Source organism: Hibiscus syriacus, unplaced genomic scaffold (assembly GCF_006381635.1).
Source record: "Hibiscus syriacus cultivar Baekdansim isolate YM2019G1 unplaced genomic scaffold, ASM638163v2 tig00110890_pilon, whole genome shotgun sequence".
NCBI lineage: Eukaryota > Viridiplantae > Streptophyta > Magnoliopsida > Malvales > Malvaceae > Hibiscus > Hibiscus syriacus.
Window position 1 is genome coordinate 118,770 of NW_024062900.1, and position 13,881 is coordinate 132,650.

The 13,881-nt window shown below is 33.4% G+C and overlaps 2 protein-coding genes across 3 annotated transcripts; one reads left to right on the top strand and one right to left on the bottom strand.

The window, feature by feature from the left end:
- Nucleotides 1–23: 23 nt before the first annotated feature.
- LOC120144816 (chloride channel protein CLC-c-like) lies at nucleotides 24–5,747 on the bottom strand. 2 transcript variants are annotated; one of them, XM_039158778.1, is made up of 8 exons: nucleotides 5,705–5,747; nucleotides 3,514–3,705; nucleotides 3,160–3,360; nucleotides 2,799–2,976; nucleotides 2,324–2,586; nucleotides 1,636–1,905; nucleotides 314–1,442; nucleotides 24–211 (listed from the first exon to the last, which is right to left on the bottom strand). In XM_039158778.1, exons 2-8 carry the CDS (start codon nucleotides 3,678–3,680, stop codon nucleotides 122–124), a joined length of 2,298 nt encoding a protein of 765 aa, XP_039014709.1. In that variant the 5' UTR covers nucleotides 3,681–3,705; nucleotides 5,705–5,747; the 3' UTR covers nucleotides 24–121. The 2 variants fall into 2 exon arrangements, with proteins under 2 accessions (XP_039014709.1, XP_039014708.1); XM_039158777.1 differs by lacking the exon at nucleotides 5,705–5,747 and adding an exon at nucleotides 3,784–3,873.
- A 6,127-nt stretch (nucleotides 5,748–11,874) lies between these two features.
- Nucleotides 11,875–13,250, top strand: LOC120144918 (peptidyl-prolyl cis-trans isomerase E-like). Its single transcript, XM_039158871.1, has 2 exons — nucleotides 11,875–12,380; nucleotides 12,902–13,250. Exons 1-2 carry the CDS (start codon nucleotides 12,077–12,079, stop codon nucleotides 13,111–13,113), a joined length of 516 nt encoding a protein of 171 aa, XP_039014802.1. The 5' UTR covers nucleotides 11,875–12,076; the 3' UTR covers nucleotides 13,114–13,250.
- The last annotated feature ends 631 nt before the right edge of the window (nucleotides 13,251–13,881 follow it).

Below are 13,881 nucleotides of genomic sequence, written 5' to 3' on the forward strand. Positions count from 1 at the left end.
AGGGGGGGGGGGAAATAAACCAAACTGTTCACAATCATCAAAATTTAGGTTTCTTTTCCAGCAAGTAGGCCAAACATCAACTTGGTAACATTAATCCACCAATATAGACTCATTGGAATCATCACTTCCGGTATCTGACGTGGGGGTACAGTCCCAGAATATGCTCCGGCAGGAAGTCATGCCGTGTCAAAATCCCGACTACTGGAGGCCTCTGCATTTAGCACACATACAACTAAATAGTTAATACAAAGTTGCCTGTATAAATACCACGCTCACACACAAATATAACAAAGATTGAGCAAGAGAGACTTACCCCTCGACTCTTTGGTACAACACACATGTGCCGAAGACCAAGTTCACGGAAGAGAACAGCCGCTTTTGCCAGTGACATGGTCTCGGCGACTGCATACGGTGATGTATTCACGATAGGATGGAGATCAACATGCATATCCATTTCTTCCTCTTTAATGTCGAGATCCTCTAGTTTGAGTCCCTTTCCTGACCCTCCCTTGGCAAAGTCTAATTCAGCAATATTACGTAAAGTCTCATTTCGTGCCAGTACCTTATCCCTTGAAAAAAACTTTCCCTTCAGCAAAACAAGCAGATGAGATCTTAGAACAAGCCCACACAACTCAGGAGCATCTGAAAAAGGTGGTTCATCAATCACGGGGAACCCATTGTGCCCTGTGCTTCTCAAAGCATGTATTATGTTTCCGACCATCTCAACACTAGAAAAGGTGATCAAAGGACCGGTAACAACATCCCGGGCGACTAAATGTTTCATGTAATGTTCCGGATGGGCCTTAATGTACGGCAACCCTTTTAGTTTTACAATTTGGTCGTAGACGCCCTGGTTGAACATGTCACCCATGGTTTTTGAGATAAGGAGCACCAGCATGATTAGTGGAAGCACCAATAAATCGTTAGTGAGCTCAAGCAGTATAACACACAGGGAAACTGTCATTCTCATAGTACCACCAAGAAAAGAAGCAGCACCAAGGAGGGAAAAGAGACCATTATCAAGTTTAGATACCGGCTCAAATAGCCTACCAACGAGACGGCCGTAGCAAGATCCGGCCAATATGACAGGGATGAAGAGCCCAGAGGGGACAGCTATGCCATAAGTGATTATGCCAAGGAAGTAAACAGCACCAAAGAAGATTAGAAGAGAAGAAATATGGAATTCTTTCGCGGTATTGGTACTCAATAGGTTGCGAATAGCGTCGTCGTTTGTGTTTAGAAACAAAGAGGCCAGGTCATTGTAATGACCAGGTGGGCATTGGAAGCTCTTGTAGTTGCCAGACACATCAGTGTTGGGGCAACTTGTAGATACATTGTCGGGGCAGGGGACGCACGTAGCTAACCACGGCAAGCCGTAAGAGCAGATCGATGTCAACAGGGAGATCATAATAACAAGTACGATCTTGACAACAGCTCCTTTTCTACAGAAACAAGGGAACCACTAAGCTGTAGGATTTATCATCAGATGAAAACATGGATAAAAACTGCTATCTGCACGAGTTTTGTCGGTGATAATTCACAATATCATCGACACGGTTGTGTTACTAACGATAACAAGATCTCTCACCTACATAAATGAAAATTCCAAGATCCATGATTGAATGTGTTACATACTCATTAATGATGCTGTAGGTGCGAAGAACCTTATCCACTAGATAGTTATATAGGCTTCCAAGGAGGCCTCCAATAACCCCTAGAAGTATCACAGCCAGTATATCTGGAACACTATATACAACTTTGGCTGCACTAATATCATACATAATCAGTCCTCCTTGCCCAAACAACCCACAACTTCCAGTAGAGCAGAAATCTATGAAGCCTCTTAAAACTATAGCAACTACCGCCGTCGTGAAAAAGGTTCTCCAAAGAAGAGCACTCCTCCACCTGTCGACAAGCAACCGAAAAAAAAATTCAAACACCATTTCGATCATCGTTATAGTTAAACTTAAACACTTTCTGGGTTTGCACCTGCACATACTGTCCCATACCAGACTACCAAACAATATGCAAAATTATCACACTATCATGCTTTTTCACCTCCTTTAGTAGAATGAGGTGTTTCAAGACTTTCCATAGAACAAATAAAACAAAAAGGTTACGGCCTCAATAGTATGGAGAAGAATTTTTCTAGTAAATATGGAGGACTATCTGACAAGCCATGCATAAAAATCTAGCAGCAATTAATGGAGTCTGCAAGTCAAAGCAAGGGAAAAGGGAAAATAAAGAAGAAAAAAAGTGGGGGCTGTAACACGAAACCCCATTTTTTACGACAAAAAAGGGTGTGGGGTGGTGGGGAGGGTACCATGAAGCTGCCTCTTCAAGAGCAAAGAGGACACCACCAACCGGAGCACGAAAAGCAGCAGCCACACCAGCAGCAGCTCCACAAGTTATCAAGTCTCTCCGGTCGCGATCATTTTTGAAATATCGAAGCCATCTCCATGTCAAACCATATTTACGGGAACCTCCTTGCCCAATTAAAGAAGCTATGCAAGAACCTGTGTGAACCATAGGCCCTTCTTTGCCAACAACAAATCCAGCAGCTACACCAAAAATTGAACCAAAAATCTGCCAGATAGAAAATAAGACAATCAAAATGTACGTTTGCAACCGGAAAAGCAGTTCCAATCATCAGACAATACATAAAAGCGGTATGCCCTGGCTTTCCCATACCAATTTTTGTAAGGAAAGAGATGCAAATAGGGTAAACCGGTTTCAGAAGTAGATATCAGGCAATAGAACCTTCGTAAATATTGGTTAACACTAAGAAGGCCATTCACCTTTACAAAAAGAGTACTAGGAGCCAGTATTGAATATGCATCCACACCATTGAGGTATGCTTTCACTTCAGGAATACCGGAACCTGCCGCTGCCGGAGCAATAAAAGCACAAAGGGCCGCAGCTAATGTTGCAAGACCTAAATTGCAGCCGGCATATGTCATAAAAGCCTTGTAATATCTGCAGTGAATCATTATTAATTATGTCCGAGTTATCACATGGAGCTGTCATGTAAATCCACTTAAGAAGTACAAGACACACAAAAATAAGGATTCTATGCCTGTAGTGCGCTTCGTGCCCTCAACAAATTCGGCTAAGGCAAGATGCCTTAAAATGTTGCAGGCAATAGAATAGCAGGCTTACCTGTGCTTCAGCATGAGCTCTGTGGTGAGCAGCAGCTTGAACCCGGCAATATTCTCAACTGCTATATTGTTAAAGATGCCAACTAAGCCAGTGCTTACGCCTATAATAAGTGCAAATGCCCACTTTAGCAGAACATACTGAAATACTTGGATCTTCCTCCTCAACCGCCAATCCTCATTGACTAATTCATTTTCTGGAATCCTGTTATACACACCAGATACATGAGACAACGCCTCAGTTATCAAGACTAATGCTCTATACGACTAGGAAGCTAGGACATTTGTAACATGATTACAATTCCATTCTTCATCAAATCATTAGAAATTTAAATGAAGAAATGCAGGGGTTGCTTACTCGTAATCAAGGCTCTCGACGGGGCAAATTTTGGCGCCGACGAGAGCGATCTGGGATGTGACGTTCACTCTCTTAATCAAAAGAGGTCTACTGTAAGTACTCTCCCCAACTTCGCTTTCAACATCATCAGTCTCGACATCCGTAATACTATGATTACTGTTATACATAATAACTTTTGTTTTTCTTATCTATCTGCACAAAATGAGAAAACCAGAATCGGGCAATCAGCAAACCAAATCAACCCTTTCTCTCAAATCTGACATAACTTACAAAAATAAAAAGAAGAAGAGAAACAGCTGATTTCTTCAGTGAATTCTGAGTTCAATTGGATCGATGGTTGAGTATGTTGTTTGCAGAGAGATTATCTGCCAAAATTAAAGGGAAAAAAAAGAGAACAGGAGTTACCTTACATGACAAAAGATTGAAAGACTTGTCTTCCATGCATAAAGTCAATAAATTAAATTATTAAATGTCAATTGCTAGTTTTATTTATATGGTAATGGTTTGGTGCTATGAACCTGGTACTTACCTAGAAACCAATTTTACATAATCTTTTGGAGTAAAAAAAAACTCCTAGCATTTCAAGCCATAGGAAGGAATAGTCTGCATGTAGCATGCAGAAACAAAATAAAAGGTAGAATCACAAATCTTTAAATATAAATTTTAAAATACATTTGAAAAATAAATAATGAATAATTTATATGAGTAATTTTTTTTTGTTTTTCTAAACAAAATATTATGTAAAAGTTCAAGACATAAACACAGAATACTTACGTTATGCTTTGTATGTAATAAATTGTTTAGTGGTCTCCTCGAAGGACATTGAATAATGATTAAACGATTGCAAGGCCCTTGTACAGTGAGAAGACGTGGTGGGAGAGGCAGAATTACAAAATGCTACTAAAAACATATATATATATATATATATATTGATTTCGTTTTACTTTGGTACTATTAGTATTATTGTGTACTCTCTATGAAAAGTTAAATAATTAATTAGAGTTAATAATAAATATTTATTATTGATCGAGGACGTGATGTGTTGGAAAATGATGTTTATCCTTTCTTTCCTATAAAAAATAAAATAAATAATAAATAAATTTTATATATTATTATTCATCGAACAATATCGATAATGTTATATGATCGGATAAATTTATAATTTTATAAGGAGTCACATCTTAATATTATTATAAGCCCTATAAGCATTGGAAAAACAATAACAAAGAAGTGTGAGTGCTAAGAGTCCGTTTGTTTCACATAAAATAGATTTTTAAAAAATGAATTATATTTTTTGAAAATCATTTACGGTGTTTGGATGATTGTGTAAATCATTTTTAATTGGTTGGTAAATATTTTAGAAATTATTTGTTATAAATATCAAATATAATAAATAATATTATTTATTAAAAATAATATTATTGTTTTAAATATTAGAATGATTTATTTAATATTATTTATCTCAATATTATTATTAAAATATTATATCTACAATTTTAAAAATAAAAATATTAAGATAATTATATTTTATTAAAATAAAGTTATTATAAATTATATTATTTATTTATTAAAATAAAAATAATATATTATTAATTGTATTAGTTACTTACTAAAAATAGTTATTAAAATATTTAAAATTATAATATTAAAATAAAAATACTATATTATATTTTAATGAGTATATTTTAAATATTTAATAATTTAATAATATTATTTTTATAAAATAATTAATAATATTTAATTTTATTAATAATTTATTATAATTACTAAATTAAAAGTATAATATTATATATTATAATAATTTAATTTAATTTAATAATTAATATTTTTACTGAAATGATAATAAAATAATATATTAATATTAGATATATAAAATACTAATGTTTTGAGTGTTTATACTTTAAAGTAAAAAGTTATAACTTATCGAAAACCAGACCGTAACTCATTTTTTAGAAAATATGAAGAAAATTTAATTGATTAAGAAAATAAATTACATTAATCATCTGTTTTTCGTCAACCAAACACTGAAAATTAATAAAAATACTTTTTGAAAACCCAATTAAAGGAAAACAAACAGACTCTAGGTATTCATTATCTTCCTAAATGTGTATATATGATACACAAATTACAATAAATATTAAAAAGTTTTTAAAAAATAAATTGAATATATAAAACTAAAATAATATCTTACCAAATTTAGCTTGTTCTGATCAATTTTCACCTCCGTCAAGTTTGCTTTTTTGGGCGCTTTCAAGGAAATTAAAAGATGGGGTTACGGTAATAATTTGCTGTCCACCACCTTATCTGGAAATTTTCCCAAATGATAAAACAAAAAAGGTGGGGCCCCGAACGGCGAGTTTACTCGCCGTGTCGCGTTTTATTCTGAATGTCGAATTAAACCTTTTGTTTTTAACTCATGGGGACTTGATTTACGTGTTTTATAAAAAAGAAACTAAATTTAGTTAACAAGTTAATTAAGGAGAAACCATTAATAATTTGCTTTAATTAATGGAGTGTTTTTCCAAAAGTTATGGGTAGTTTAATTTAGATTGAGAATTCGGACTACTATTTTTGCTGACAAATTTTTGAACAATTTGACTTATATGATTGGTTATGTTTGTTTAGAGAATTGTCCAATAAGTGTTAGCACAAAACAACAAAAAGAAACAAAGGATAAGTACCGCTACATACTACATAGACATACTCTTCAAAAAAAAAAAAAAAAGGCAATTTTACCTAAATAGCACCCTAACAATGAAACATTATTTGTCAAACACTCTTTCTCCAAATATTATAAAATATTATTTATCAAACACTCTTTCTCCAAATATTATCGATCAAAAATCCTTTTTGACAAAACGCGGACCATGAGGCTAGCCTTCACGGAATTTTGTTCGAGCTGGCACCATGGTGGAAAAGCACGTATCATGAAGCGCACCTTCGCTGGAAAATCTGACACGTGCAAGGAATGTGCGAATCATGAGACGCTCTTCCATTATTCATTTTGAATTGTTGCGTACTCCATTATTACATGAACCTTAACTCTATCGGTTATTCATCCATCCCCCTCTCATATAAATACCCCCGAATGCAAACATCAAACCACACCAAAATTACTTTCACATTCTTCATTCTATCAAGCTAAGTATATTTTGTTATAGTTTTTAGAAGGTAAAATTATTTTTTATTATATTATATTTATTTTATATTTAATTATTTAACCAAATTTTATTATATTAATTATTTAGTATTATTTTTTGAGGTTATAAAATAGAAGGCGGAATCATATCTCGAGATATTTTGTCGATACAGTGACAATATTAAATTATGTTATTTAAATACCCCCTATAAATACTCCCGAATGCAAATATCAAACCACACCAAAATTACTTTCACATTCTTCCTTATATCAAGCTAAGTAGATTTTGTTATAGTTTTTAAAATGTAAAATTATTTTTTATTATTTTTATATTTAATTATTTGAACACATTTTATTGTACTAATTATTTTGTATTATTTTTGCGGTCATAAAATGGAAGGAGGAATCATATCTCGAGACATTTTGCCAATACGGTAACAATATTAAATTGTGTTATTTAAATTATTATGATTTTTTTATTTTTTAGCATTAATTTATATTTTAATTCGTATATTATTTATTTAATTAGGTGTATTTCAACTATTATTTTTGCAGATATAAGACTCTCAATCTTTCAAGCTCTCAAGCTCTCAAAAATGAGGCGTATTTCAACTATTGTTTACTATGATGGAGAAATTCGGGAAGATCAAATCGGAGTTTTCTTTGCATCAAATTATTCAGTCAGAATATCCTTCAAGAGAAACATCACTCTTGGGGAGCTGATCACTAAAATTTCAAGAAAGGTTCAGGTTGGAAGAACTAGAAGATTGTCCTCACTTTAGTACAGATTTCCAACTGCACTATTTCTATTAATTTATACAACGTTCGAACTCTTCAACGATGACGATGTTGCTATGATGGTTGATGCTCAGAATCAAAATCCATACGTTGACACACAAATGTATGCTACATTTGTTGAAGTGTGTGGTTCGTGGTATGTCATTATGCTCCCACTATGGGTTGGTTCAACAAGTTCATCAAGTTGACTGCCCAACTCAAGAAATGTGTAAAGATTTTAACTTGTTAATGGGAAATCCACATCCTGGTACCATTCCATCAAGTTCAATAGGGAGACATTCATCAGCAACTTGTTACGATCTCCACCGAGGTGGCTCCACGAACAATCTGTATGACAACATCGCTTCCAGTTCAAGGGGAATGCATTCATCTTCCAATTTCTTTGAACTAAATATGGAGATGCCCTCGATACAACAATCTATTCAGTACCCATTTGACACGATGCCTACAAGTTCCAAGGGGAGGCATTCAAATGCGAGCTTCTTCGACCTCAATATGGAGATGCTTGTGACACAACACTCAACTACTAGCTTCAAGTTCAAGGGGAACCCGTACGACACGATGCCTTCAAGTTCAAGGGTAAATCATTCAACTACCAGCTTGTTTGACCCAAATATCGGTATCACAGAGGATGGTGCTGAGCCAGAATCATCGCAGTTCAACATGGGCTCTGATGATGAAGATGTAAATGAAGTTCCCACAAATACGGTACACACAGAACCTCCAGCACACATGTATGAAGCTGACTATGGCGCAATGTACGAGCCAAAATTTACGAATATGCCTAATGTTGGTGATTACGGATTTAACTCATCAATCAATGATGGTGAGTTTTATGAAGCCTCAGTTTGTGGTATTTCATTTTCGTTTACTTTTAACTAATGTGCTACTCAAGTGAAAATTAAATAAAAACATTACAAATTAAATAATAAAAATGATTAAATAGAAACATTAAATACAATTGTTACAATTTAAACAATTAAATAATAAAAACATTAAGAAACACAATAAATAAAATAATCCATAATTAAATAATAAAAACATTAAGAAACAAAAAAATAAAAGTTCATAATTAAATAAAAACATTAAGAAACAAAAAAATAAAAAGTTTATAATTAAATAAAAACATTAAGAAACAAAATAAATAAAAATAAGTCTATTAATGTCTGCGTCTTAAATATGTTCCACAGGGCGGTGTTTGTCTATTTCGATGAGGATTTCTTCGTATAAGTTGCTCTTCCTCTCACTCTCATCATCATCATTATTAGCAACAACAGTAGTAGCAACTATATTTTGTTGATGAGAGACGGATGACAATGTAACACATCCATAGAATAAAATAACAGAATTTAAAATTATTATCGTGTCGAAAAAATGACTCGAAATATGATTCTCATCTAAACGTAGCAACGCACCTGTCATTTTATAGCTACAAAAGTAATAAAAAAATTAACACAATAAAATATAATAAAATAATAAAATATTAAATAATTATAATATAATGAAAATTTTAGCTTCTAAAAACGATAAATATATTTACTTAAAACTTGATAGAACAATATATATAAGGAAGAAATAGAGTGTTTTTTTGTGTGGTAGAGTGTTGGATGAGAGGGTATTTATAAGGGAGAGGACCGGGGGGGGGGTTGGACAGTATTTAAGGCGGGAGAGTTGTGATTTAAATGTAAGGCGCGGATTATGATCCGCGCTTTCCGCCACATGTTTGATTCCCAGCAAAGGTGTGCTTCATGATCCATGTTTTACAACTATGACGCCAGCTCGGATAGGCGCGGATTGTGATTCGTTCTTTTCTCCCATGACGCCAGTTCGGACAAAACCTACAAAGGTGCTTCTCATAATTTGTGCTTTATCAAAAATATATTAAATCGGTAATATTTGAAAGAAAAAAAAGTGATTGATAGGTAATATTTAATTGTTAGGATGATTTTTGGTTGAAAAATACTTGAATGCATATTTTTCTTTAATTATACCTTTTATCAACTTACCTCTTAAAATATTTTTTTATGTTTTGTCCCTTCAATTATAAATCGTTAGCCCAGTTAAAAAATCACGGATCAATCAGAACACTTAACGTAATCTATTAGTTTTTATTTTTTATCTAAATAAATAAAAATCAATAAATAAAATAAAATACCAAAATTACCCTCGACTCTTTTCCCCAGCCTCACCTTCACCGTAATACCCTCCCTCTCCCTATCCCCCAACACAGCTCTGTTTCCCTTTCTCCATTGAAGGAGACCTTGAAAATAGTAAAGGGTCAACCCAGTTATGGTGTTTTCTTTATGGTTTTCAACTTGCATGTATACTTCGAAAACCGACTCATCTGAATTTCAATTCTTAAATAATAAAAATAGTAAGGTTAAAGGTTTGTTTTTGCAGTGGGAGGAGAATTGTGTTTTGTTTGAACTCTTTTAAACATCCTGCAATGAAGTGTTTTCACTATTTGAAGGACAAGTCTAGTGGAAGCAAGGGCCAAAGATCGGCACCGGAGTTGAAACACGAAAGCAATGGGTGACGGAGGTTCAATTTCTCGGTGTCGTTGAACACCCGAATCTCGTTAAACTCATTGGATATTGCGCCGTCGATGGAGAACGAGGGATCCAGCGTCTTCTGGTATACGAGTTTATGCAAAATAAGAGCTTGGAAGATCGTCTTTTCCATCGTGTATTCGCACCACTTTCCTGGAAAACAAGATGACAGGTAATACTTGGAGCATCATTCAGCCGTGGGAGGTTAAAGGTCTCTTTCGTTAATCTCTTATTCTTATTATAAATTTTATAACACATTACAGGATAATCTCACTCAATTATTTTAGTTCTTAATTGATAATTCTTGATGAGGATTTCAGAAGGATATCGATTACTACATCCATTTTCTGTTCAACTTAACTTGAAAAGTTTGGTTAATTTTATCAAATTATCTATTAAAGTACGTTTGATTTTTTTGGTTATATTTTGATCCAATTATCTATAAAGAAATTGATTAATTGTAATATCATTTGAAAATTTTAAGTTTTAAGACTAATTAACCGATTCTATTCACGAAACTAATAAATTTATATATTTTTTAAATTTTTTAATGATTATGGGATTTTAGTAAATTATTAAAATTTAAAGATAAATTATTAATCTCAACTCAATTTTCTTGAATTTTAATAATAGACTTTAAATTTTAAGTCTCAAATAATTATAAGGTAGTATCTATTTGAAAGATTCTCAATCATTCGGGAATAAACGTTTAAACATCCTTATAAACATTGTGCTTGAACGAGAGATCTCTAAAGATAACAATCATCTCTTCAATTGTTAAGTTCAATTGATCAATACATATATATATTAATTGTTGTTATAATTAAGATATATCAATTAATGTCATAACCACTTAGCATTAATCAACTGTAATGTTATTAGATCATTGTGATTAGCTTTAACACTAATTCAACCTAAAACCATTTGTTTCAAACATTCAACAAACCAATTTAGTTGGGTGTTGCAGTCATACGCTGGGATTATGCTCTAAAAGACTTAATTTGATTTTGAATCTTAGAGTTAAAAATTTATTTTTTATTGGGTAAAGTATACAAATAGTCTCTCGGCTATAGGGTGATATTTTGTTGAGTTGACTATTAAAAATTACAAAATTATTTATTGACTATTCATATGTATCAAACTAGTCATTTGCTGTTAAAAAAAATTGACATATTTCTAAGCTTGGAAGTTAACACGATGATTGAGAATTGATAAAATTATATTTTATTGATGTTTATTGATATCGTAGTTGCTTTTAAGGATTGTTCTATAGAATAATGTTTCAAACATTGACTTGACGACAGAATGGAGAGTCGATCCATAAAATATAACTCAAATTGTTATAGGATCAAATCTTCTCATGTCCAATCATTGGGTTAACGTCCAACTCATATGGCCATAAATTTTTTAATAGAAAATTACGATTTCGGAACATATGTATAGTCGAGTGAATATTTTGTAAGTCGAAGACTCAACAAAGCAACGCCCTATAGTTGGATAAATATTTTTGTAATTTTTAATAGTTAGAAGACTCAATAAAATGTAGCACTATAGTCTGGGAAACATTTGTGTACTTTACCCTTTTTATTTTACAATATATTAGATGAAAACATGTATTATTGTCTTGTTAGAATTATACATCGTTAATAGATTTGACAATAGTGATTAAAATAATTTTTGTCTAATAATGATGACTGAATTGATAGCACACTACAAATTAGGTCATTCAATCGGAAAGATTATTTTTAGTGATTAAAGTAATAGCATCCTACAAATTTGGTGAATTTTCCCTAAAAGAGACTAGCCTTTTCTATATAAAAACGGCGCCGTTTAATCGCTGGACTTAAACCTAAAATACAAACCCTAAACATTACAATCAAAATTACGAATACCTTTTCTTTTTTCCTGCTCCTAAAATTATCGTCTGGCTCGAAGGCGGCCGCTTGCGAGATTCCGCTGCCGGAGATCCCTTTCTCTATCACAAAACTATTTCTCATTTTAGTCTACCTCCTTCACTTTGTGGCAAACAAAAAAGAAAAAAAAAACAATAGAGGAAGAAGGAAGAAATTGAAAAACAATGGCACAACAAGCAGTGCAGAAGAACACGTTGTACGTGGGAGGGCTAGCGGAGGAAGTGAATGAAGCAATCCTCCATGCGGCTTTCATCCCTTTTGGAGACATAAAGGACGTCAAGACCCCATTAGATCAGGCCACTCAGAAGCACCGCTCCTTTGGCTTCGTTACCTTCTTGGAGAAAGAGGACGCCGCTGCTGCCATGGACAACATGGATGGGGCTGAGCTCTATGGTCGCGTTCTTACGGTCAATTACGCCCTCCCTGAGCGGATCAAGGGTGGTGAGCAGGGCTGGGCCGCTCAACCTAGTATGTCCTTTGATCCCTTAGTTTTTCCTTCTTTTATCTCGACTTACTTATCTTTGTATGTGATTGAAAAGTTATCTTTGTATGTGATTGAAAAGTTATCTTTGCCTCTGGATTGGAACGGATAGGATTTTGTTTTGGAAACTTAGGATTTAACTGAAGAAGTTCTGAAAGGGATGTTGGGTTTATTTGAATATAATCCGGGTCTTGAAAGATGAGAAATTTGTTTTGAATGAGAAGTTCCTCCTGATTGGTTTGATAAGTTCATGTGCCTTGAGACTCTAGTATGTTTTCTTGGCGTGCTTATTATTGGGGAAGGGTCCTCCAAATCAATGGAAAAACTTGAACAAAAATTGAGCGTCTTTGTGCCAGACAGATACCTACTGAATTTGACTCTCACCCCTTAGTCTGGATGTCATAGGACACGTTGTTTTGGCTCTGATGCAAGTACACGGTCAATCCCTTTTTTTGTTTTCTTGAAATGTCTGCTCTTAGGTTAACCCCTCCTTTTGTACAAAATGCAGTTTGGGCAGATGCGGACACATGGTTTGAGCGGCAACAACAAGAAGAAGAAATGCAGCGGATTCAGGCAGAGAACCAGGCCGCAATGCGTGCCGCCGAGGAATTGCATAGGAAGAAATTGGCGGAGGAACGACAAGGGGAGAAAGAGGAAGAAACAGAGATGAAGGATGATCCGATGGCGAGAGCTGAAGCCCAAGTTTTGAATCAGAGTTAGCTATTCAATGGAGCAATCAAATACTGAAAAAACTCTAGGTCTGTCTTCTATGTTAACCAATCTTTTTCTTCCTTTTGCAAACTGCTTTCGGCTGTAGCTGCGACAAATAGGGTCACAGCATTAATTTAAAACCTTTCCACTTAACCACTTCACAAGAGGGTTTGACAAATAATTGTTGTTAAATTATTTGGTCTGTCTCTGCACTAATAATATTTCAAACAACTCTGTACCAAAAGATCGGACCTGTCTCATCTAGAATTAACTATTTTAAACTTAAAATAAAATATAATTTAATATCCATATTTGTATCTTTTTATAATTAAAATTTATACACTTATAATCTAATTTATTTCAATTTTTATGGAGTTAATAAAATAATACATCTAAGGAATAAATTGTCTAAAACGCAACATTTTTGTATAAATATTGCATTTCTATGAAAATATTACATTACCTAAGTTAATATTATTCCAAAATTTTACGCTATCAGAGATCATATAATATTATCTTAAAAATGCATCCTTTATAATAATATTGATTATACTTTATAAATCAAGTGCTTCATATACTTTTTAGTGCTTAAATTATACCTCAAAATATGCTTAAAGAATTTTTTGTTAATAATAGATGCATGACGTTTTCTCTATTACACTTTTAGGTGTCTACCGTTATTTTTCTTTTAATTTTTTAAAAATAAAAATATTACTTAAAAAAAAAGAAATTTTTTAAAGAATCAACCTCCGCGTCATCCCTCTCCCTCCCACCTCC

Coding starts and splice junctions, on each gene's coding strand:
- LOC120144816 (XM_039158778.1), bottom strand. CDS start 3,680: ATGTATAACAGTAATCATAGTATTACGGATGTCGAGACTGATGATGTT. Junction 1,443..1,635: donor ACCTACAGCATCATTAATGA/GTATGTAACACA, acceptor TTGTTTCTGTAG/AAAAGGAGCTGTTGTCAAGA. Junction 212..313: donor TTGTACCAAAGAGTCGAGGG/GTAAGTCTCTCT, acceptor TGCTAAATGCAG/AGGCCTCCAGTAGTCGGGAT.
- LOC120144918 (XM_039158871.1), top strand. CDS start 12,077: ATGGCACAACAAGCAGTGCAGAAGAACACGTTGTACGTGGGAGGGCTA. Junction 12,381..12,901: donor GGGCTGGGCCGCTCAACCTA/GTATGTCCTTTG, acceptor TACAAAATGCAG/TTTGGGCAGATGCGGACACA.